Raw genomic sequence first — 21,665 nt, 5'->3', positions numbered from 1 at the left:
CGACGCTCTCAAGCAGAACGGCGCCGACGTCTTCCTCTGCTGCGATCCTTCTCGCTCCGGCCCCGACGATTTCCACATCATTTCTTCCCTCGACCACGTACACCTTCTATTCTTATTTTTTACTTACTTGTTTTTCTTCTTTTCGATTCGCTTCGGGCTTCTGATGTTTCCGCTGGAATCCTGTTTGGCAGGAGAAGTTTGAAGATCTCAGATCAAAAGGCTGTAATATGCTAGGTAAGGTTTGTGAAAGTATTTCTGATAATTAATTAGTCTTTTACGGAACCTAGACATTTGTAAAAATGACTTTGGGCCCGTTTGTTTCATGGGTTCATGTCAGTAATTTTAATTCTGAATTCAAGTTTCGTGAGAGAACCCGTTGGCGGGAATTTTTTTGATTCAAATCTTTTGTGGGAGAAAATACATAATTGAGTTTAAATGCGTGAACCAAACGGCCTTTAATAATAATGTTTTATTAGTAAATAATCTTTCAAAAACTTCTGGCGACGTGAGCTATCATGAATGATTACTTTTTACAAAGAACGATGGGCTAAAAATGAAAAATATCATTTTGTCAATTTCACTCTTTAGGGTAGTCATTCTAGCAAGTTCTGCAGGGAAGGGATGGATACAGAGAGTCATATGATTGTATTGTTGGGCAGGTCCACAATGTGTGTTTTCCTTGGCGAAGGAGCATAGGGCTTTACCTAAACAAGGGTTCACTTGTTGCCTTGCAATGGATGGTGTCAAAGTTCTGGCCTCTGGTTTTGAGGCTGATGAAAAGGTATCTTGCTTCTGGTACGTGAATTTTTGTGATAACATTTATACTTTCCAATACAAAACAAATACACTCTTTTGTTACTTGCACACTGGCCTAATTTATGTTACAATGTGTGAAATGCTTTGCATTCCTTGGCTGACTGGTCATTATTAACCAATTAGTACTACTTCCATGTTTCCCTATCTCACTGTTAGATAATATCTCATTGCAGGGTAAGATTGAAATGTTAGTAACAGCAATGGGGGGAGTTTTCCATTCTAAAGCATCTTCGGATGTTAGCTTTGTCATTGTGAAAAATGTTTTGGCTGCAAAATACAAGGTTGGTTACTTTTCAAAATCTTAAAATGATACTTTGTATAGTATTAGACGGTTGAGCTTCAGCTCGGTTTAATATCTTTATATCTTCAATTTTTCCTTTTCCATTCACCGTTAGGATTTCAATATGACCATATGGCTGATGTTTAAAATGATTTGTTCCACAGTAGAGTTACTGGTTAAGAAATGTTTGATTTGTTTCCTTGTTCTTTATGTTGAAAAATGGATAAGTCACTGCCTTTGTAATTCGTTGTTGAAAAAAGCCAACCTTTGTAAGCTTTCCATGTCTATGCAAGGTATGATTAGACACTTTGTCAAGAAACTCAGTAAGAGACAACCGTTTTCAGGTAGTTGACAAGTCATGTATCACCCTATATATGTTTCTTGTTCGAATACGGACTTTGATGTATTTTTTAAAAACTATACTTTTAGGAAGGGCTTAGAATCGTGGATCTCTTAACTTAATAGGATTAATAGGATAGCATTTTCGTATGCAGTGGGCTCTTCATATCTTGAAGAAACCAATTGTCACTGTTGGTTGGTTATACCAGTGCTGGAATGAGCATCGTATTGTTCCCCAGGAATCATTTAGGGTTCTTCCCTTTTCTGGATTGACTATTTGTGTCACCAGAATCCCAGCAGGTAGTTAAGCTAAGCTGTCTGTTGGTGCATCAGGTTGCTATTTTTTATTTCCCCGTGCTGCTAATTTTGCTTGTTTCTGTCAGATGAACGGAAGCAGATGGAAAAGACCATTACACAAAATGGCGGCAAATATTCTGCTGAACTTACCAAGAAGTGCACACACCTAATTTCAGATATATCCTTTCTTATGGTTTGTTCAGACAACACTTGTGGATTTGAATTCATGTCTAGTTTTCTAAATCAGTTTTATATGATACACACACACGTCTCATTTTATCAAGAGAGCTTTGAGATGCCCAAACTTATTTTCTATTGCCTGATCAACTTCTAAATATTGACCTGTCTGTTTTTGAGAGTCCAGTCACCTTTTTTTTTTTTTTTTTAATTTTTCTCATTTCTATATTTATGTTTATTTTTAATTTTCAAAAGTAACTGCATCTGCACCTGTTTCTTCCTCAACCTCTATGTTTCTTTAGGATGATATTTTTCAGTTTTATCCACAAAATGGTCAGTTAAACTTTCATGTGGTAATTGTTCATCATATTTCGTGGTGACAAACATGAATACTCAGCTTCCTTGTGGGCTTCAACTGAAAAAGCCTTCAAGGACCTGTCTGTTTTTGAGAGTCCAGTCACCTTTATTTTTTATTTTTCTCATTTCTATATTTATGTTTATTTTTAATTTTCAAAAGTAACTGCATCTGCAACCTCTTTGTTTCTTTAGGATGATATTTTTCAGTTTTATCCACAAAATGGTCAGTTAAACTTTCATGTGGTAATTGTTCATCATATTTCGTGGTGACAAACATGAATACTCAGCTTCCTTGTGGGCTTCGACTGAAAAAGCCTTCAAGGACTTTCCATTTCTTCAATTGTTCTGAATTAGATAGGTATGATGGGGGATGTGTTTGTGGAATTCTTGATAGGTTTATAATCTTTTTTTTTTCCTTTGAGAATCTCGTGTCTCCTTTCCTTTGTATTGATTTTAATATCAACAAAAGGAAATATCTTATACACACAACACACACCACACACACATAAGGAAAAAAACATGACATTTGGTAGAACACATTCGGACTTGATGTTTCTTTTTCCAGTTTGTAACTGTTTTATTATTACCGATGCATCTTTTTCATTATTTTTATTATTAGAGGCTATCTCAAATTATAGATAAATGTTATTCAAGTATACAAAAATTTGTACTCTTGACTGCCTGTAAGCTCCTGAAGGTGACAAATATAAAGTTGCCCGAAGATGGGGCCACATTCATATTGTTACTCGAAAATGGTTTGATCAATCTATCGCTAGAAGAGGTACTCTTTATCAAAATATCTGATGGAATTCGAATTCATTGTGCTTTGAGTGTTTACCATTCATACTTCTCTTCTGAAAGATCTAATGATTGTATTCGACCTTGAATTTATCCTTTTTTTTAATGGTGAATAGCATGTCTTAATGAGGAGTCCTACCCCGTTCATAGTACTTCTGTGTCTTCAAGTAAAGGTGTACGAGGTTGTGTAAAAATGCAGCTTAGCCAAGGAAAAGATATTGGCAATCTGCAGTCAGCACCATCGTCAGTGGCTACAGACACCAATTCAGTAGTGGTTCCTAGTGCTGGGTTTGAGGATCTAGACATGGAGGCTACTCTCTCACAAAACACGTCTCATACATTTCCAGCTGCTCCAGACCATGTGAAAGAGGGTGAAAATGTGGAAACTGTTTTGCAGCCCCAATGTGAAATAAACCTCACAAACCTTGATGGTTGTGTAGCTGATGATTCTCAATCTGAAGATAATGACCTCTACTTGTCAGAGTGTAGAATATTATTCATTGGCTTTGAAGCTTCTGAAATGCGTAGACTAGTTAATATGGTTCGTAGAGGTGGGGGTTCTCGATATGTTTTGTTCAATGACAGATTGACACATATAGTTGTTGGGACTCCTTCAGAGATGTAAGTTTTGCCAACCTAATGCACCTTTCCGTGTGTTTGACTCTCTAAGCATAGTTTTTCTTTGGTGCTGTTACAATTTCGTTTTTATTTTTAACATTGGGTCTACTGGGACACGTCCGCCAACTTAATACACCTTTTAATGTGTTTGTCTCTCTAAGCAATTTTTTTCTTGGTGCAGTTACAATTTCATTTTTATTTGTAACATTGGCACTGGGACTGATGATTGGAAAGCATTCGTGTTGCTGTATTTGCTTTGTGATTATCCTTCTAATAAGTTTATATAATTGCAGTGAAAAGAAGGAGGTAAGGAGTCTTGCAGCCTTTGGTATCATTCATGTTGTTAGGACCACCTGGCTCGAAGACTGTGATCGTGAAAAGAAAGAGATCCCCGCTTACCAAAGGCACGTTGCGCAAGATTTACTTCTTCCTAAAGGTTTGCCAATTACTTTCTCAAAAGTCCCGCATTTTGTTGTGTCATCTTATTTCAGGTTTCTATGTATCTCAATTATTGTTGGAACCTTAATTGGTATAATGGTTCTTCTATACACACACAATTTCTGTGATACATGTTTGTTGAATTATCTAATCATACATCCTGATTTGGTGGTTTCTGAATGCTTTCCCAAAGGAGCACTTACGGGCATGACAGGTGTAAATCAAGGAAGAATCTCTACTGCTCATCTGAGCATTCCATCTAATCAGTCATCGGGACCAACAAGTGCTGAAACTGGAATGCCATTATCATCAGAAAAAGATAGAGAAGAAAAAACAGAAATAAACATGAAAGGTGTGAACTCAGAAATAAACATGAAAGGTGTCAACTCTATCGCAATGACATCAAAATCATTCCAACAGAGTCATCTTCCTGTAATCAACGATAAAAGCAAGCGTAAACTAAATGATGAAAGTCAGGCTCCAAAGAACTTGCAACGTGATACAAGCGTTCAAAATGGGAAGTCTTCAAATGTATTTATGGGGAAAATATTTGGCTTCTCAAGTTCCTTTCCTGAAGTTCGAGTAAGTTTTCAAAGTCGTAGTTTACTGGGACATTTTGCTGTTTTGTTTCCAAAAGTGTTCTACTTATTGTTTTCGGATCTCTTTTCCAGAAAGGTGAAATTGTTCAATGGATAAAACAAGGGGGTGGAGAGGTAGTTGATGCTTTCCTGAGACAGTGTGCACACTTCACTGTTGAGTGTCATGGCGTGAAACCGAAGTTGGTGTCTACTCCCCAAGCAACTTATGTATCAAGCCACTGGATCCGTTCATGTTTAGAGGTATGATGGACGACTTTAAATATGTTTTCCAGTTTCAAGCCCAAAAGAAAGGGTTTTCTTCTTTAATATATACTTTGGTTGGTTTTTTTGTTTTGTTTTGTTTTGTTTTTTTTCTTTATTTTTTTTGTTTTTTGTTTTTTTGTTTTGTTTTGTTTTGTTTTTGTTTTGTTTTTGTTTTGTTTTTGTTTTTTTAGTGCTAATGATGATATAAAACATTTGTTTTGAAGGATGGATGCTTGCTGGAAGTTTCTAGCCACATTCTCTTTTCTCCTCTTCCCTGTCAGATTCCTTTCCCTGGATTTGAGAACTTTCGGTTTTGTGTTTCACAATACGAAGGGAAAGATCGACTACTTCTGAAAAATCTGTGTTTTGTTCTTGGAGCCAAATTAGTAGAAAAATTGACCAAGAAGGTCACCCATCTACTGTGCAAATTTGCAATTGGAGCAAAGTACGATGCTGCTTGTAAATGGGGGATACATTCAATTACAACTGAGTGGATATATGAGTGTGTCAAGCAGGTATTACCGATATTCCGAGTGCACATATTCATATTGATATCTCATGTCTTTGCACGTGGGCATTCATTCAGGAGATTATCTTGTGATTGTTAGATGGACCGAAATATTTATGCTAACAATGTTCACTGTTTGGCAGAATAAACTTGTTCCTCTTGATCTGTTTTCTCCAAAAGAAGTTACTGCTCAAGACCAAGAAGCGGGGTTGTGTACCATGAGCCAGTTTCCTTCACAAGCTGTCCGAACGATATCCGGAGATAATCCCTCCCAGTTTCCCAGTCATTCAAGAAACATTAAAACATCACCATCTAGAGTCGGTGGTAGAAATGGCAGTGTCGGCGAAGGTGAAGGGGCTAAGCATTTAAGCACGCTCAGTAAAAAGGCAAGGCTCTTGGAAGATGAGGCTCAAACGTGTCTGCTTTCTACTGGGGTACATGGAAGTGCTCCCGTTTGCAACACAAATTCCAGGGATGATAACATGGCGAAGGATACAAATGAAATGTCTCATGTTGTTCCTGATGTGGCTGCTGCAATTGAGGACTTACTAGAGCAGACAAGCAAGGTAAAGTCACAGGGGATTCTTTAGTTGCTTTCATGATTTCAAGTTTATTGGTATAATGATATTCTGATTTATCTCTCATGTTTTCTTTTACAAAGATTCACGATCAGAAATCACCAGGGAGGACTGGGTGTGATGAAACTGTATCCTTTTCTCTGCTTTTCTCCCGTTTTTTTAATTTTGCACTATTATTATTCTTAATATTATTAATATTATTATTATTATTATTATTATTATTATTATTTTGCATCAATTGGAATCCTTGATGATAAAAACAGCTTTTCTCATCCACTTGTTCAACCGTCGGTCAAGATCATTCAGATACACATTCCATTGTTGGTTTATCAAAGCACTGGTTAAACAGGTGATGACTATATCTCTGATTTGCATTTTTTTCCCTCTTTGGAGCATCATATCAAATTAATGCAAGTTTTAGCCCCCGGACCCCTCTTCCCATGCAGTTCTCTATGTATATCAATATATACCACAAAGGTAATTGTTGTGGTAACTGACTACATGGCTCATTCTTGCCCCATGCATACACAGAAAGAGCTTTATTTATAAACTTGTTTAAATATCTTCTGTTCACTAACATTTTCAAATCTGTCGCAGGACGGGGAAAAAGGGTGACATCCATAATTCACCTGGAGATGGAAACACGGGCATGTATGATGGCTTCAGCGAAACACAGACGGATTCTCAGGTTGTCTTTTCCTCGTCTTTGAATACCGTTGTTTGCATTGATGAAAGAGAATTTCATAGCGTGTATCTGTGATCTATATTCCATGAAGGGCCATTGTTTGATTTAGTTATCAGGAAAAGATATAAACACCAGTTTCACTCGAAAACTGATCTCGTTCACAAGCCACTTTTATTTGTCATTGTGTTTTCCGTCCTGATGTTCGTGCTTAACGTTGCGAGCGCAGGTTGTTGGTTATGAAGAAGATTTGTCAGGCAGGCAAATGCTTATAGACCGGGTTCGGACCCGAAGTAGCATGGCTTGAAGGTGCTAGTAGCAGTAGTACAGAACAAAACAATCGGTAGTATCGGGTGGTCAGACAGTTTTGAATGGTATATCTGAGGTTGCTCTCGATGAATGCAAGGGCCGTATCTTTTGTCCGGCATTTGATGCAATATTTGGTGACCTTGGGGAAGGAGAAAAGAGTCAACAAAAGTTAAAAAGACATGCTTTATTAGCGTCTATATTCATGATCCTAAATGTGTGCGGATTTCGCAACTTGGGATAGCCAATCCTTACAGCTCCTGTAGCAGCATTTCGTAGGAAATTTGGGAACGTGAAAATTAATAGCTGTGTTTGGGGTTGTTTTTATTTTTGTTTTTCACGAGTTTTGAGAAAGAAAAAAATAAAAACGTTTTTAAAACGGTGGAAAATTAATAGCTGTGTTTGGGGTTGTTTTTATTTTTGTTTTTCACGAGAGTTTTGAGAAAGAAAAAAATAAAAACGTTTTTAAAACGGTATTTGACGTAATAAAGACAAAATACATAAATGAAAATGATTTTTTTGTTTAGTATAAAATGAAAAAGAAATGAAAAATGACTTTTAGTCGTTTTTTATTTTTTATTTTCGCTTTCTCCTCTCTCTAGTAGAGAGAAAGAAAAAGAGATATTAATAAGTTTTTTTATATTAAAAATAATATATTAATAAAATTATCAAACACATTTTTAAAAATAATTTTTATTTAAATTAAAAACGTTTTTATTTTTATATAAAAAATAAAATTAGTTTAAAACGAATTTTAAAGGCACTCTATATGTTTAGAGATATACACACTTCCAAAGTTATTTTTTTCTTCCTAAATAATTCCGAGCATCGTATTATTTTTCTTATTTTCTTTTATACTTTTTGATGGTCATATAGGCCCTGCGTAGGTCCCAGCTCAATACCCAGTCGTTGGCCCACGTTACCTTGTAGTTCTGGCAAGTTAGCAAGAGATAAATACCATCTAGTTCTAGAAACTAACCTAAAAAATGAGACCTGTTCGACATATATTAAAAAATTTAAAACATTTTACAAATTGAGAACATTAAAATCATAAAAATTCTAGGATAATTTACTTATTTTATAGTAATTTTTGCAATAAATATGCTGGTGCCAAGCGTGAAATAAACGAAGAATATCACTTGTGAGCAAGTAATTTGATGCCTAAAAACATGAAATGAGAAAATAAAACGAAAGAAAATCATCAACCACTAGTAGTGGCTTCAAAATTGTTTTTTTAATTTAAAAAAAGGGTCGAAAAGTACGAAAAATAGTCCCAATCCGAAATGCCTGATTGTTTGAATTTTTGGACCGTAATATCATCCACGGCTTTCATTATTTTCTCGCCATCCAAAAACCATGCTTACACATCAATAACACATTCCCCCTTCTCCCAAAAAAAAAAAAAAAAAAAATCCCCATGGTGGTGGCATGCTGCCTGGTGTGCCACTTGGCGGTGGTCGTCGACATGAATCGCTGTGCTCCGGCCACCGGAATTCCATTGTCGTCGTCGTTATCTTCTTCTTCTTCTTCTTCGTCGTCGCTATCATCAGCTTTTAAGCCTTCTTTTCAGTTCTCGGCTATTCCCAGACTGGTCGGCTTCGGCTTCCGCTTGGAGTTCCGACAGAGATTCCGGCGGCGTCTTAACTTCGTCGTCAGTGCGGAGCTTTCCAAGTCATTCTCTCTCAGCTTCGGCTTGGATTCTCAGGTCTCTTGCGCTTATTGCCACTTGTTCTTTCTTTTGATCTACTTCCTTTTTCAATCCCTAGTCCGAATTTTAATTCGCTTCTTGAGCTCGTTTTTTAACTTCTGGAATGGTATTTTGAAGAATTGAATCAGAGACTTTTACGAATCAAGATTTATTTATCGAATCTTTTAGTATTTGTGGCACTTTTATTGCACGTCTTGCATATCTTCTAGTGTAATTTCTGTGTAGAGTTTAGTTATTTATGAATTACTTTGACAAGAATATATTTAGCCTCTATTTGTTTCAACAACTCAAACCCAACAATTCAATTCAAATTTTAACCCATAGTTTAGGATTCTTGGTAGAGAATTAATGAGAACAGTTTAAACCATTGATAATGGTTCAGATCTTGAATTTTAGAATTTACCTTCCTCTTAATTTTTAACGATCCGAATTGATTCTACAGTGAAAAAATTCAGATCTGGCCTTTTCCTATCCTCAACTTTTAAGCTTAAAAATATCATAACTTCTTCGTTTTAATTCCGATTGAGATGATTTTTTTTAATGTCTTCATAATTAAGAGAGGAACAAATCCTATCCATATTGCATAACTTTTAATGTCATTTACAATGAGGTTTTATAAGATTTGTTACAAAACTCTAATGACGGTTATCGACATTTTATCTAAATACACTTTGGATTTTATTCCCAATTCAAATTACAGTTTATGTGCGTATCAATACACCGGTTCGAATCGCAATTCAAATCACTACAATTCAAACCAAATCACACAATCCTAACGGCGAACCAAACAATGCCTTATTCTTTTTAAGAAAAATCCTGGGAGGTTTTTCCTTATAGTTGAAGTCTTTTTACTTATTTCTTTAATTCGGTATAGAATCATGTAAATATGATCTCTTGTAAGCTTCATCAGCTTTCCACTTTCCTACTCGTTTCAAATATGATATCTTCCATCTTTCTTATCATTTTTTTTTAAAATTTTCTTATTATTATACTGGAAAGTATAGTTTGTTGCATCTCTCCCTTTGTAGGGTTTTCTTCTTTTTGTTCTTTTCATGTTTTCTTGTTTTTCACTTACTGATAGAAACGGTTCTCCAATTTAACCGGCTTGCTGTTATCTTAATTTGTTCCTTCCTAGTGGAAATTTGATTAGTTGATGCCTCTGAAGTGAGGGTGTTTATATATTTATTGTTTTTAAATCATTATCTGAATCTGTTTTTGTTTTCAATTTGAAGGCCTTCCAGCCTCCTGATCCATCACAGTTACGGTGGGTTGGTCCTGTTCCAGGGGATATAGCAGAAATTGAGGCATATTGTAGAATCTTTAGATCTGCAGAATGGCTTCACGCTGCACTAATGGACACATTATGCAATCCATTAACGGGTGAATGTTATGTTTCGTATGATTTCACCTCAGATGAAAAGCCAGCACTGGAGGATAAGATCGTTTCCGTACTCGGTTGTATGGTGTCCCTCCTGAACAAAGGTAGGGAAGATGTTCTTTCTGGGAGATCGTCCATGATGAACTCGTTTCGCTTTGCAGATGTAAATGCCATCGATGATAAGCTCCCTCCACTTGCCATTTTCAGGAGTGAGATGAAAAGGTGCTGTGAAAGCTTGCATGTTGCTCTTGAGAACTATTTGATGCCTGGTGATGACCGAAGTTTGGATGTTTGGAGGAAACTTCAGAGACTAAAGAACGTCTGCTATGATTCCGGTCTTCCCCGTGGGGAGGATTATCCCACCCAGACACTGTTTGCAAATTGGACTCCTGTGTACTTGTCCAGTTCTAAAGAAGAGCTAGGATCCAATGATTCCGAGGTAGCTTTCTGGAGGGGTGGTCAGGTTACAGAAGAAGGTCTAGAGTGGTTAGTGAAGGAAGGATGTAAAACCATAGTTGATCTTAGAGCAGAGAATATAAAAGATAACTTTTATCAAGCGGCCATAGACAATGCAATTGCATCTGGGAAAATTGAATTAGTCAAAATTCCAGTTGGAGTTGGGACTGCGCCTTCAATGGAGCAGGTTGAGAAGTTCGCGAGTTTGGTTTCAGATTGCAGCAAAAGACCTATCTATCTTCACAGTAAAGAAGGGATTCAGAGAACTTCTGCCATGGTTTCCAGATGGAGACAGTTCATGACCCGCTTTGGTTTGCAGCTCAACTCCAATCAATTAATCGCTCCAGATGCTGCATCGTTACAAGGGAAGAACAGAACAATAAAAGGGCAGAAGTCTTCCATTTCTGAAAAAGAGCCCCTCCTGGAAAACGAAATTCAGTCACTAAAAGAGACGTCAGATACAGTTGACGGTGTAAGTGCGGTAAATAAGGAAGACGAAATGAATGGAAGCTCTAATGGAGTTTACAATGACGTTATTTATAACCAAGGAATGACATCAGTAGAAACTGAAAATGGCCGGGACGTATCTCTGACCAACTCCTTCACTGAAATTGACCCGTTAAAGGCTCAGGTTCCTCCTTGCAATTTTTTCTCCAGAAAAGAAATGTCCGTGTTTCTTAGGAAGAAAAGGATTTCACCTCCTAATTATTTTAATTACCAGTTGAAAATGTTGGAGAAGTTACCTGTTTCAAGAGATATGTATATTGGGACAAAACAGAGAGGTGAGACTCTTGGTAATGATCAAGTAACTGGACTTGCTAAAAGTTCTAATCGATTAGACAATGGAAAAAAACTATCTCCAAAGCCCCAGAAGACAACATCTGGCAATGGGGAATATTTGACTGGTGCTAGTTGTGTTTCTGTTGGTCGAGTTGTGAATGGGTTGACGGAAAGTAAGGGAAATTCTGTCCTGGAATCTAATACATCTGTCACTGTAAGCAATACCTATAACGGGCATGTTGAATCTAAATTGGCAGAGGAGATTCAGAAGAGCAATGGTAGAGCCCCATTAGTTTCTAGTGATGATGAGATGGGTCCAGTTGAAGGAGATATGTGTGCTTCTACAACCGGTGTTGTAAGGGTCCAGTCAAGAAAAAAAGCAGAAATGTTCTTGGTCCGGACTGATGGATTCTCTTGTACCAGAGAAAAGGTGACGGAGGCCTCCTTAGCCTTCTCACATCCAAGCACACAGCAGCAGATGCTGATGTGGAAAACTACGCCAAAGACGGTGTTACTGTTGAAGAAGCTGGGGCCAGAGCTCATGGAGGAAGCTAAAGAGGTACCATTTGAAAATTGAATATATAATTTGTAAAATACTGCATAGAACTGAAGCAATTAAATGATTCAAAGCCCGAATTATGTTAATATACAAGTGGTTTTGAACCCTCTATGAATATGAAAGCATATTAAATGTTTATATTAGCAGAAGTGTGCGGCCACATTTTATGAGCATGAAAGTTGACGAACTGAACTGAATTATGGTTCTTGCCGATGCTGAATGCAAAACAGTCAATTATAGTTACTGAAGTTCTTCGAGATTGAGATGCATACTTTGATTTATTATTTGAAAATGGAAACATCTTAGTGGCATTCAGAGAAGGGACATAATGTCTAGCTCTAGCATTTTGCTCGTTAAGTTGATATTTTATTACTGTATTCTGCTGGTGTATTTAATGATATATATGCATTTCACTGATCTTATTTATTTATTCTTTTCTTTACTTTGTGTTATTTGTAGGTTGCGTCCTTCTTGTATTACCAAGAGAATATGAATGTTCTTGTGGAACCTGATGTCCACGACATATTTGCAAGAATCCCTGGGTTTGGATTTGTGCAGACCTTTTATAGTCAAGATACCAGGTATTAAATTGTATCCGAGTGCAAGAGGGCAACAACATTGAATATATATCCATTCCTATACTATAATTGGAATTTCCTTACCTTGCTGGATGCCTGTACCACAGTGATCTGCATGAGAGGGTTGATTTTGTGGCATGTTTGGGGGGAGATGGCGTCATACTCCATGCGTCAAATCTATTTAGAGGTGCTGTTCCTCCGGTTGTATCTTTCAATCTTGGATCTCTTGGATTTCTGACTTCTCATACTGTAAGATTCTCGACTTTTTTATTTTTTCATTGACTTATACTTTTGGAAGCTGCCATTCTTCTGATACTGTTATTTACTTCCTCGTACAGTTTGAAGACTTTAGGCAGGATTTAAAACATGTCATCCATGGAAATAACACACGAGATGGTGTGTACATAACTCTCCGAATGCGTCTCCAGTGTGAAATTTTTCGAAATGATAAAGCTGTGCCTGGGAAAGTATTTGATGTCTTAAACGAGGTTGTTGTTGATCGGGGTTCTAATCCATACCTATCTAAGATTGAATGTTATGAACATGACCGGCTCATAACTAAGGTGAGGTTAGAGTTTATTTTAGAGTTATTGCTTTCAGCTTCTTCCTTATTTCCTCAACTTTACCTGACAAGATTCTATGACGAATGATTCAATAATTTTTTAAGATATAGCTGCACCTATTAGTTAGCTACATCTTAAATGTCTTAATGTTAAAATGCGGCAGAGAGAGAGCTTTTGTATGATATTTCCACGTCTTTAATAGATACCCGGTTTTAGGTGCAAGGTGATGGGGTTATAGTAGCCACACCAACAGGAAGTACTGCATACTCCACCGCTGCGGGAGGTTCCATGGTAAGCCCGTGCCCTCAAATTTTAATTGATGTTTTATGATTTCTGCCATAAATTGGGGGATTTGGTTTTTCAGTGATGTCCATCGTAGGTTCTATGACTTCAAAATAGCAATTTCTCTTAAGAAAATCTGTTAAAATTTTCTGGGTGAAAATTAAAATATGAATTATTTTTTGGCTTTTTCTGTAGCCATTCTTATAACCTCAACTAAATCGTACCTCTGACGATGGATAATTTAAAATGTAGGTGCATCCAAATGTTCCTTGCATGTTGTTTACACCAATCTGCCCTCATTCTCTGTCGTTTAGACCAGTTATACTTCCAGATTCTGCACGGCTTGAATTAAAGGTAAACTCTTTATGTACCCATCACTATATTATAGTTACATTACATCTAGATATTGTTCTGTCTGCTCGTTATGTTATTGACTCGGCTAAAACTTTGAGTTTTGACTTGCTCTCGATTTGATCTCTCATTTCTTACAATGGTATTCCGTCTATGCATTATACCCGACAATTTATCTTTTGTTAGATCTAGTCCCTTCATTATTCCATCCTTTTCTATTTTGCAAGTTCAGATTCCGTCCTTTTCTCTTTTGCAAGTTCAGATACTCTTTCTTTTCCCCGCTTAAAGACCGATGAGACAGCTCATAAACCACTAAACCACATTAGTTGAATAGCACCCATATTTAGGGTCCGTTTGGTTCACATGTTCAAGTCAGTGATTCTAATTCATTGTCGGGAATTTTGTGAGAAGAAATTTTTGAATTCAAATTCGTTGTGAGATGAAAAACACTGACGCAGAATCAGAATCACGAGTTCAAGTATAGGAACCAAAATGGGCCTTAGTTACTTGCACTTATAATTTTTCTACTAGGATTTCACATCTATTCTATGCAATTCTACCTGGAGAATCCACACTGTCATCGCAGAAAACAAACGATCATAAGGAAGCCTGAAACATTATTGTGTCTGGACAGATTCCAGACGATGCTAGAAGCAATGCATGGGTTTCTTTTGATGGGAAGAGAAGGCAACAGCTTTCAAGAGGGCATTCCGTTCGGATATTCATGAGCGAGCACCCACTTCCGACTGTTAACAAGTCTGACCAAACTGGTGACTGGTTTCGCAGCTTGATTCGTTGCCTGAATTGGAATGAAAGGCTAGATCAGAAGGCTCTTTGAAATCTCTGAAATCTAGACTCAAGATTCATGTAAATTACTGTACATACTGTATATTGAGACTACAGGAATCATAGCTTAAAGAGTAAAATATTGATCATCTAGTGGATGATTATGCCTTTGGCCTTTTTTTTTTCTTTTTTTTTTTTTTTCTTTTTTTTTTTTTTTCTTTTTTTTTTTTTTTCCTTAACGACAAATGTAAGTGTATACCCCCCATTATACAGCAATAAAAACTGTTTTGCTTTTTTAGTCGATCCACTATCATTGCTTTTTAGTTAAATTTTTATTGATCACTTTGTGAGGTTATTACTTCAGTTCTCTGACACAAATTTTGAGAGAAGCTTAAGGGTTTGTTTGGTAGGAGGGTAAAAAGGATGAAGAGCATTGTCGTAATCTTTTATAGTGTTTGGTATGAGGGAGGAGAGTTGAGCGGATAGATAATGGTTGTTTATACAATCACTATATTGTCCATTTTATTATTTGGTAATAATTTCTTTTAGAGACTAAGATAGACTTTGATGAATCCTTCCATTACAGGAAGCATCCAAATTTGTGGGCGTAAAAGGAGAGCCTCTCCCTTTATCTCTCCTCTTTCTCCTCTCATCTAACCAAATAATAGAATTGTTCTCTCTCCTTCTCTCCCTCCTACTAAACACACTCTAAAAGATAAGAGGAAACACTCCCTTAATCACATGCCATACATACCTCGCTTCTTTTTTTTTTTTTTTTTCGTTGAGAAATGCTATGCATGACTCAATTGAACAATCTTTAGGGACGTTAGTGGTGTTTTAACATCACACATTATTGCACTAATAGTAATAGACACGTCATGGATCCCCGTGAACATCACTCGTCCCAAGCAACTTTCAAAGCATTGAGCACGACAATTTTATGAATGAGCTCTCTCTCATAGCCATATTTTTATTTATACTAGTTATAAATACTTGATCGCCCCGCGCGTGCATGCTGTGCTTTTTTTTTTTTAATATGAAAATCTAAATTTTTTTCTAACATTTATTGTACTTATCTATTACTCTTCTAACAGTTGAGTTCAGTAAAAACAAAGAGAGAATTTAGTAGAGCACATTTAAAAGGAAAAGAAAATTGATGGTAAATTCTTATGGGATATTTATAAAACATGTATTTGAGAAGTTATATGACAATAATGTTTAGACAGAGATAAATCTGAGAAAAAATTATTCAAGGAGAGCAATTAGTGAGAAATAATTATGAAGACTACTTTTTATAAAGAAAAATGTTTCGGTAACTGCACATTTTGAGAAAATTTATTTTATAAGATTAGATCAGGGTCCTCAGGAAAAAAATGTTTAATAAGGTTCGTTTGAAAAGTAACAAAAAAAAAATGCAAAAAAGCGAGTAAGTTAAAAATGAAGGACTAAAAGATGTCAAGACAAAAAAAAAAATGCAAAAAAGCGAGTAAGTTAAAAATGAAGGACTAAAAGATGTCAATGACTAAAAGCTAAAGTAAAAGGTAAAAACAGACCAAAAAAAAGGAAGTTGATCCACAAATTGTTGTTATATATATGCTGAAGATTATTTATTTAGATATAAAAAATACATTAGATGGTTTCAAAAAATATATATATTTAAGTAGGGATATATATGTGAAGAAATTATTCTAAGGTACATATATGTGAAGAAATTGTTCTTACTGAACAATTAGGAAAGAAAATGTTTATTTGAATCACATTTGAAAGACGAAAAAAAGAATGCATAGTGGAGAAAAAAGATAAAATTAAATAAGGGGATAGGAAAAAAAAATGAATGACTAAAGAAACAAATTAAAAAGAAATGAAGACCAAAAAAAAAAGAAGAAAAGCAAAATCATAAATGTTAAAAAAAAGGATGAAACGGGAGAGCTTTTAGATTTAGAAAAAGATGTGTATGACTAATAATATGGATATAGATGTATAGATTCTAAGTGAGGAAAAAAACATTTTAAACAATTGAATAAAAAAATTGAGTTGTACATAAACTTTCGACAAAAAGGAAAAGACTAATAAAAAAAATTAAGTTCGGAAACATACAAACATAATATACAAATTTTTTTTTAAAGTTCAACACACAAAAATATACTAAAAGGGTAGGTAAGTAAATTTATAACAATTTATTCCGATTCTGAGTGTAAGTAAACGCATGAATAGGATTGGGATTAATTCCGATTCTGATTCCTGGAACCTAAGTAAACAACTTATTTTGACTCTGATTTTTGACTCCGATTCCTACCCACTCCGATTACGGATAAGTAAACATGTCCTAAAAGGGTATTTTACATTAAAAAAATGTGGTATACCTCTCCCATTCATCTTATTAACGTTGAGTTGACAAAATTACATTTAAAATTGTCTGACTAATGCGTTTTTTTTTTCCTCCTTTTTTCTAGACGTGTGATGCTTTTTCATCTAAAATGTTGGAATGCTTTTCCTTTTATATTAAAATTTTGAATAAAAAAGAAACTACTTTCATTTGCTAAAGCCATAATCAATCTTTAATTCTAGTATCTATAACACATTATTAATTAATCAATGCTAGTATTCCTACCCTCATTCATATATGCATAGACACAAACACACACACACACACACATATATATATATATATATATATATATTACTCTTGTACAAAGCAAATCTGAGTTGGAATGATTTGTTAAGCATCCCATCTTCATGACCTGAAGTAAGAAAGTGACGGAATACAAGAACAACAATTATATTCTAAAAGCAGATAGATTAACACCCACTCAAGCCTTCCATTTCTCTCCTAACAAACACCTAGTTAAGAGAAACAGAAGCTGGTAAGTTGTCCTTTTCTTTCTTTGAGAAAAGAAAAGATCATAATCACACACTAAAAGGAAAGACAAAAGACAAAAAAAATAAAATAAAAGGCTTTATACTGGTTATAATATGAAGACCAGTAGTTATAATAAATTACTTTTTTTTTGTTTGTTTGTTTTTAAAATTTGTTACATGGCTCTCACAGCTTGGAACCTTGGTTCCTTAGGCAGGAACTTCTGGTCAGCATAAACGTTCATGTAATCACCAAACACAAACTTTGGATAAGTCTGCAGATCCATCTCTTGGCTTGCCTTCTCCACCAATTCCGGCGCCGGGGCAATGGTGGCCTTGAGAGAGGGATTGTAGAAGGAAGCGACGGACCTCCTGTTCCCACTAGTGCCAACCAAAACCCGGTGCCAAACACTCTTGTACCGCCCATTGCTAAGCACCTCAATCTGGTCCCCAGTGTTGATAACAATGGCATTTGGCAATGGCTGCACGTCGATCCACTCGCCGCCTTTGAGGATTTGGAGGCCTCCGACCTTGTCGTCTTGGAAGAGCAACACCACGCCACCTGCGTCGGTGTGGGCCCGCAAGCCGTTCACCAGCTCTGGATGGGGACACGGCGGGTAGTGGCTCACCTTTGTGCCGAAGAAGGCCTTGTTGTCGTCGCCGTTGAATGCCGTCTTGATGTATCCTTTTGGTAACCCCAAGTTTTCATCCATCACTTCCATGACCTTTTCCGCCAACTTTTTCAGTTCTGCCTTATACTCCACCATGGTCTCCCTGCACGTATATTAATATGACACGATATTTTAATTGGCCTGATATTATTGGAGAGACATGAGATAAAAACAAGACAACACAGAGTCGAATCTTGGATACTAAGTCATGCATATATGTTTAGATATTACGTATGTAGATTTCGATGTAAAAAGCAGTAAAGAACCATATGAGATTGTGATAACCGGTTAGAAATTGTTACTTGAATCCGGGGGTTTTGGCGGGCCATTCAGTAGTAGAGTCGTCCATGAGAGTAAAGACATCTTCCCAGTCAGCGTTGTCTAACATTTGGCCATTGTTCTTCTGGGCAAGTTCATTCAACAACTTCACCGCTTTGGAGTTGTTGAAGTTGTCTTCTCTTTCGATCTTAAAACACTCCGAGCTCACCTTCTTCACCCTCTCCAGAAGCTCCTCTGAAATCCCATGGTTCACCAACTGCATATATATACATAATATAAATCATTATCAAAATAATAATGAATTTTCACGTGGAAAATAAAATATTAACATAGAATTGATTGCTTAAAACGACAAAGTTAAAGTATATATATATATATATGTAAATATATAGATACCTGGAAGAAACCCCATTCCTCACAACCGTTGGCAATCTGAGCCAAAGTTTTGGCTCTCTCCTCTCCGTTGAGCTTTGAGAAATCAATCACTGGGATTGCCATTTGATCAAATAGAACAAAAAATATAGCAAGTATAAAAGGTATGATATATTTGAGAGAAAGAGAGAGAGAGAGAGAGAGAGAGAGAGAGATGGAGAGTAGTAGTAGAGTAGATATGCTTATTGCAGTGTGGTTTGAGAAAGAAAAGGGGTTAAGCCTATTTATAGCAAAAGGTTTCCCACCAAATTGGATGTCAACCCACAATTTTTTATTTTTTTATTTTTTGTTTTTTGTAAGTACACTTTGCTTCATTTTCTTTCCTTTTCTAAGAAGTAGCCGTTAGGGTGAGGTGTGGGACGGTGACACATTACAATTTTAAATTCCAAACAAGGTCAATGCTAGCTTTTTTAAGGTACTACTACTACTATTATTGGTAACCCACAAGGCCACAACATAAGCCTTCTCTTTCAGGTGAGGCACCTCTTTTTTTTTTTTTTTTTTTTTTTTTTTTTTTTTTTTCTTTTGTTTATTTCCTTAATATAATGCCACATTAGATAGCTGCCATTTGGTTTCTGTGGGCCACCATTATATCCAATCATGGGGTCCACCAACCCAATAATGGGTAACATATAGTTATCATTCATTGGATATAGGCCTATATATAAATATATTATTTATTTATTAATATAGGTACTATTTTCACCAGACGAACTCAGCTCAGGCAATGCAAGTTGCAACATGGTGTGGGCTGCGATAAAAAGGAATAATATTGTTTTTTAAATCCATTAAATGGCTCAAAATTTCACTTGGCTGCCACATTATTTGATTCCATTAATTAATTTCCATATGCTAACATATTATAAAATTTTCATTCATGTGCAATATATATTCCTTTAGTTTTTCCTTGCCCATGTTTGTCCAACATCTTCTTATAAACTAAGCCTTCTTTTACTTGTAATGTAAACCTCTGCCGACTACGATTTGTAGTGTTGACTTATAACCGCAACCGAGAAATAGAATACCTTGTAACCCCCCTTTCTAATTTGACTTTTCACAGATCGGTCGACATGCTTTTGATGACAAGTGTTTAAATGTATATTAAAGTAAATACACTGATTTTTAGGCATATTTTTAGGATTAATTACGAAGGCAAAGGTTATGACTTTCATTAAAAAAAGCTATCATGATCATTTAGTTAATACATTAATTAATGTCATCAACTTCATATTTTTTGCGTCTTTATATGTCGAATATAATAAGGCCTCATACCTAAAGTAAAACTTAGTATCTATAATAAAAATTACAAGTTTTTGATTAGTTTTCTTGGAAATTGGCGTTTATCCTTTCTCTAGGGTGTTTTTTGCGTGCCACTTAAGGATGGGGCGGGGTTTGCGTGGTTTTCCTTGGGGCTTGGAGTTGGGGATGGGGGATGTTCGTGGGTTTTTGGACGCCTTTGATGCGCCGACGGACTTCTTATTTGATTGTGGGATGATTTAGAGGCCTCCATTCTCTTAATGTTGTGTTGTCTCTGTTATAAGGTGGGTCTCCGAGGGTGCTCGCGCCGATTGTGCATGCGTCTTTCGATCTGGTTCTCTGGGGTCCTGATGGTGCTTATGATCCAATGACGGGCAATTCAAGGAAGCCCATAGCTCCAGAAATTAGTGGAGGAAACAGATTAATATTGCATAACTGAATGACCCGAATAACTCCAAGTAGCACTCATAAAAAGGTCTTTACAAAACCATACAGCCAATAGGCTTCAGACAAATGTAAAGAAAATAACAGAAACAAAGATAAAATGCTTAAATGACAATTGACTCCCCAGACACAGAAACGACATCTCGTTTCATTCTCAGCCCTGCTTGTAATCTTTGAGCCACGTAGGCTCCCTCCTCTGCCTAGTGGATTTTTGAATTATTTGACCCTAGTCCTGGGCATTGCTCTACTCCACCGCTTCCACCACTTCTTCATCTTCTTCTAGACCCCTATCAAACTCCTTTCCCCTTTCGGCAACGACCTTGCCCTCAAGGTCGAACTGCGGATAGCCGGTGCAAAACTCCTGCAGGGGAACCCACTTAGAATCTTCAGGTGGTACCCCTTCCCACTGAACCAGTAGTTGCTCTTCCAAGCCCGTACCTTGCGGATGTGACGCGTGCGCAGGACAAACAATGGTTGGACCACAGGGTGACAGGCAATGGTTGTCTCCGGCAGTGGTGTGGGATGTAACTGGGCATCATGGCGGTACAGCCGTAGATGTGAAGCATGGAACACCGGGTGGATTCGGGCTGAATCCGGTAAAGCTAGATGATACGCAACCTATCCCACTCTCTCAAGCACGGTGTATGGCCCATAGAAATGACGGCGGAGCTTGGAGTAATTCTGTTGGTGTAAGGAGGTTTGGCGGTAGGGTTGAAGCTTTACGAGGACCTGATCACCCACGTTAAACTGCACATCCCGATGGCCGCGATCCGCTTGTTGTTTCATTCGATGGCGAGTCTGATGCAAGTTGTCCTTCAGCTGGCGGATGAGAGCTTCTCTTTGCACGAGTAAGGCATCCATGGCCTCCACGGGCGTGGTATCTCGCACATAAGGAGGAATGGCCGGCGGTAGGCGGCCATCTACCACTTGGTAGGGTGAAAAACCCGTCGATGTATGGAACGATAAGTTGTAGGAGTACTCGGCCCAAGGTAGATGCTGAAGCCACAGACCTGGGTTGTCCATGACAAAGCAACGCAGATACTGCTCCAAACTTTGATTAGTTACTTCTGTTTGCCCGTCTGTTTCGGGGTGGTGAGCAGTACTAAATTTCAGTTGGGTACTACTAAGACAAAGCAGCTCTCTCCAGAATAGGCTCATGAAAATCCGATCATGATCCGAGACGATGGTCTTAGGAATCCCATAGAGGCGTACAATTTCTGTGACAAATACTGTAGCCACCTTAACTGCC

The 21,665-nt window shown here is 36.9% G+C and overlaps 3 protein-coding genes across 4 annotated transcripts; 2 read left to right on the top strand and 1 right to left on the bottom strand.

Moving 5' to 3' along the window:
* Positions 1-4: 4 nt before the first annotated feature.
* LOC21396576 (DNA topoisomerase 2-binding protein 1) lies at positions 5-7,327 on the top strand (the record flags this gene model as incomplete). The annotated part of the gene is made up of 16 exons (XM_024164964.1): positions 5-97; positions 192-234; positions 660-781; positions 990-1,097; positions 1,591-1,735; positions 2,964-3,047; positions 3,181-3,685; positions 3,976-4,118; positions 4,314-4,702; positions 4,792-4,959; positions 5,187-5,477; positions 5,614-6,036; positions 6,132-6,176; positions 6,312-6,397; positions 6,646-6,736; positions 6,960-7,327. Coding segments are annotated over 16 exons (2,814 nt in total), but the record flags the coding sequence as incomplete, so codon positions are not given.
* Positions 7,328-8,401: 1,074 nt separating this feature from the next.
* Positions 8,402-14,676, top strand: LOC21396575 (NAD kinase 2, chloroplastic). Of its 2 annotated transcripts, none has more exons than XM_010097143.2 (8): positions 8,402-8,741; positions 9,977-11,917; positions 12,377-12,498; positions 12,603-12,744; positions 12,834-13,058; positions 13,275-13,349; positions 13,593-13,694; positions 14,326-14,676. In XM_010097143.2, the coding sequence occupies exons 1-8, from the start codon at positions 8,454-8,456 to the stop codon at positions 14,527-14,529; spliced, it is 3,099 nt and encodes a 1,032-aa protein (XP_010095445.1). In that variant the 5' UTR covers positions 8,402-8,453; the 3' UTR covers positions 14,530-14,676. The 2 variants fall into 2 exon arrangements, with proteins under 2 accessions (XP_010095445.1, XP_024020712.1); XM_024164944.1 differs by lacking the exon at positions 14,326-14,676 and adding an exon at positions 14,278-14,314.
* A 2,833-nt stretch (positions 14,677-17,509) lies between these two features.
* Positions 17,510-18,781, bottom strand: LOC21396574 (1-aminocyclopropane-1-carboxylate oxidase 5). The gene is made up of 3 exons (XM_010097142.1): positions 18,680-18,781; positions 18,307-18,539; positions 17,510-18,107 (listed from the first exon to the last, which is right to left on the bottom strand). The coding sequence occupies exons 1-3, from the start codon at positions 18,779-18,781 to the stop codon at positions 17,510-17,512; spliced, it is 933 nt and encodes a 310-aa protein (XP_010095444.1).
* Positions 18,782-21,665: the final 2,884 nt, after the last annotated feature.

This window comes from Morus notabilis, unplaced genomic scaffold (genome assembly GCF_000414095.1).
Source record: "Morus notabilis unplaced genomic scaffold, ASM41409v2 Scaffold1379, whole genome shotgun sequence".
Classification (NCBI taxonomy): domain Eukaryota; kingdom Viridiplantae; phylum Streptophyta; class Magnoliopsida; order Rosales; family Moraceae; genus Morus; species Morus notabilis.
This window is presented reverse-complemented; position numbering and strand designations above follow the sequence as displayed.

Excerpts from the sequence above, each read along its gene's own strand:
- LOC21396574 (XM_010097142.1), bottom strand. The coding sequence starts at position 18,781 with ATGGCAATCCCAGTGATTGATTTCTCAAAGCTCAACGGAGAGGAGAGA. Across the intron at positions 18,540-18,679 it reads AGGAATGGGGTTTCTTCCAG|TTGGTGAACCATGGGATTTC; the intron begins GTATCTATATAT and ends ATATATATGCAG. Across the intron at positions 18,108-18,306 it reads GCCAAAACCCCCGGATTCAA|GGAGACCATGGTGGAGTATA; the intron begins GTAACAATTTCT and ends ATATACGTGCAG.
- LOC21396575 (XM_010097143.2), top strand. The coding sequence starts at position 8,454 with ATGGTGGTGGCATGCTGCCTGGTGTGCCACTTGGCGGTGGTCGTCGAC. Across the intron at positions 12,499-12,602 it reads TTTTATAGTCAAGATACCAG|TGATCTGCATGAGAGGGTTG; the intron begins GTATTAAATTGT and ends CCTGTACCACAG. Across the intron at positions 13,350-13,592 it reads CCGCTGCGGGAGGTTCCATG|GTGCATCCAAATGTTCCTTG; the intron begins GTAAGCCCGTGC and ends TTTAAAATGTAG.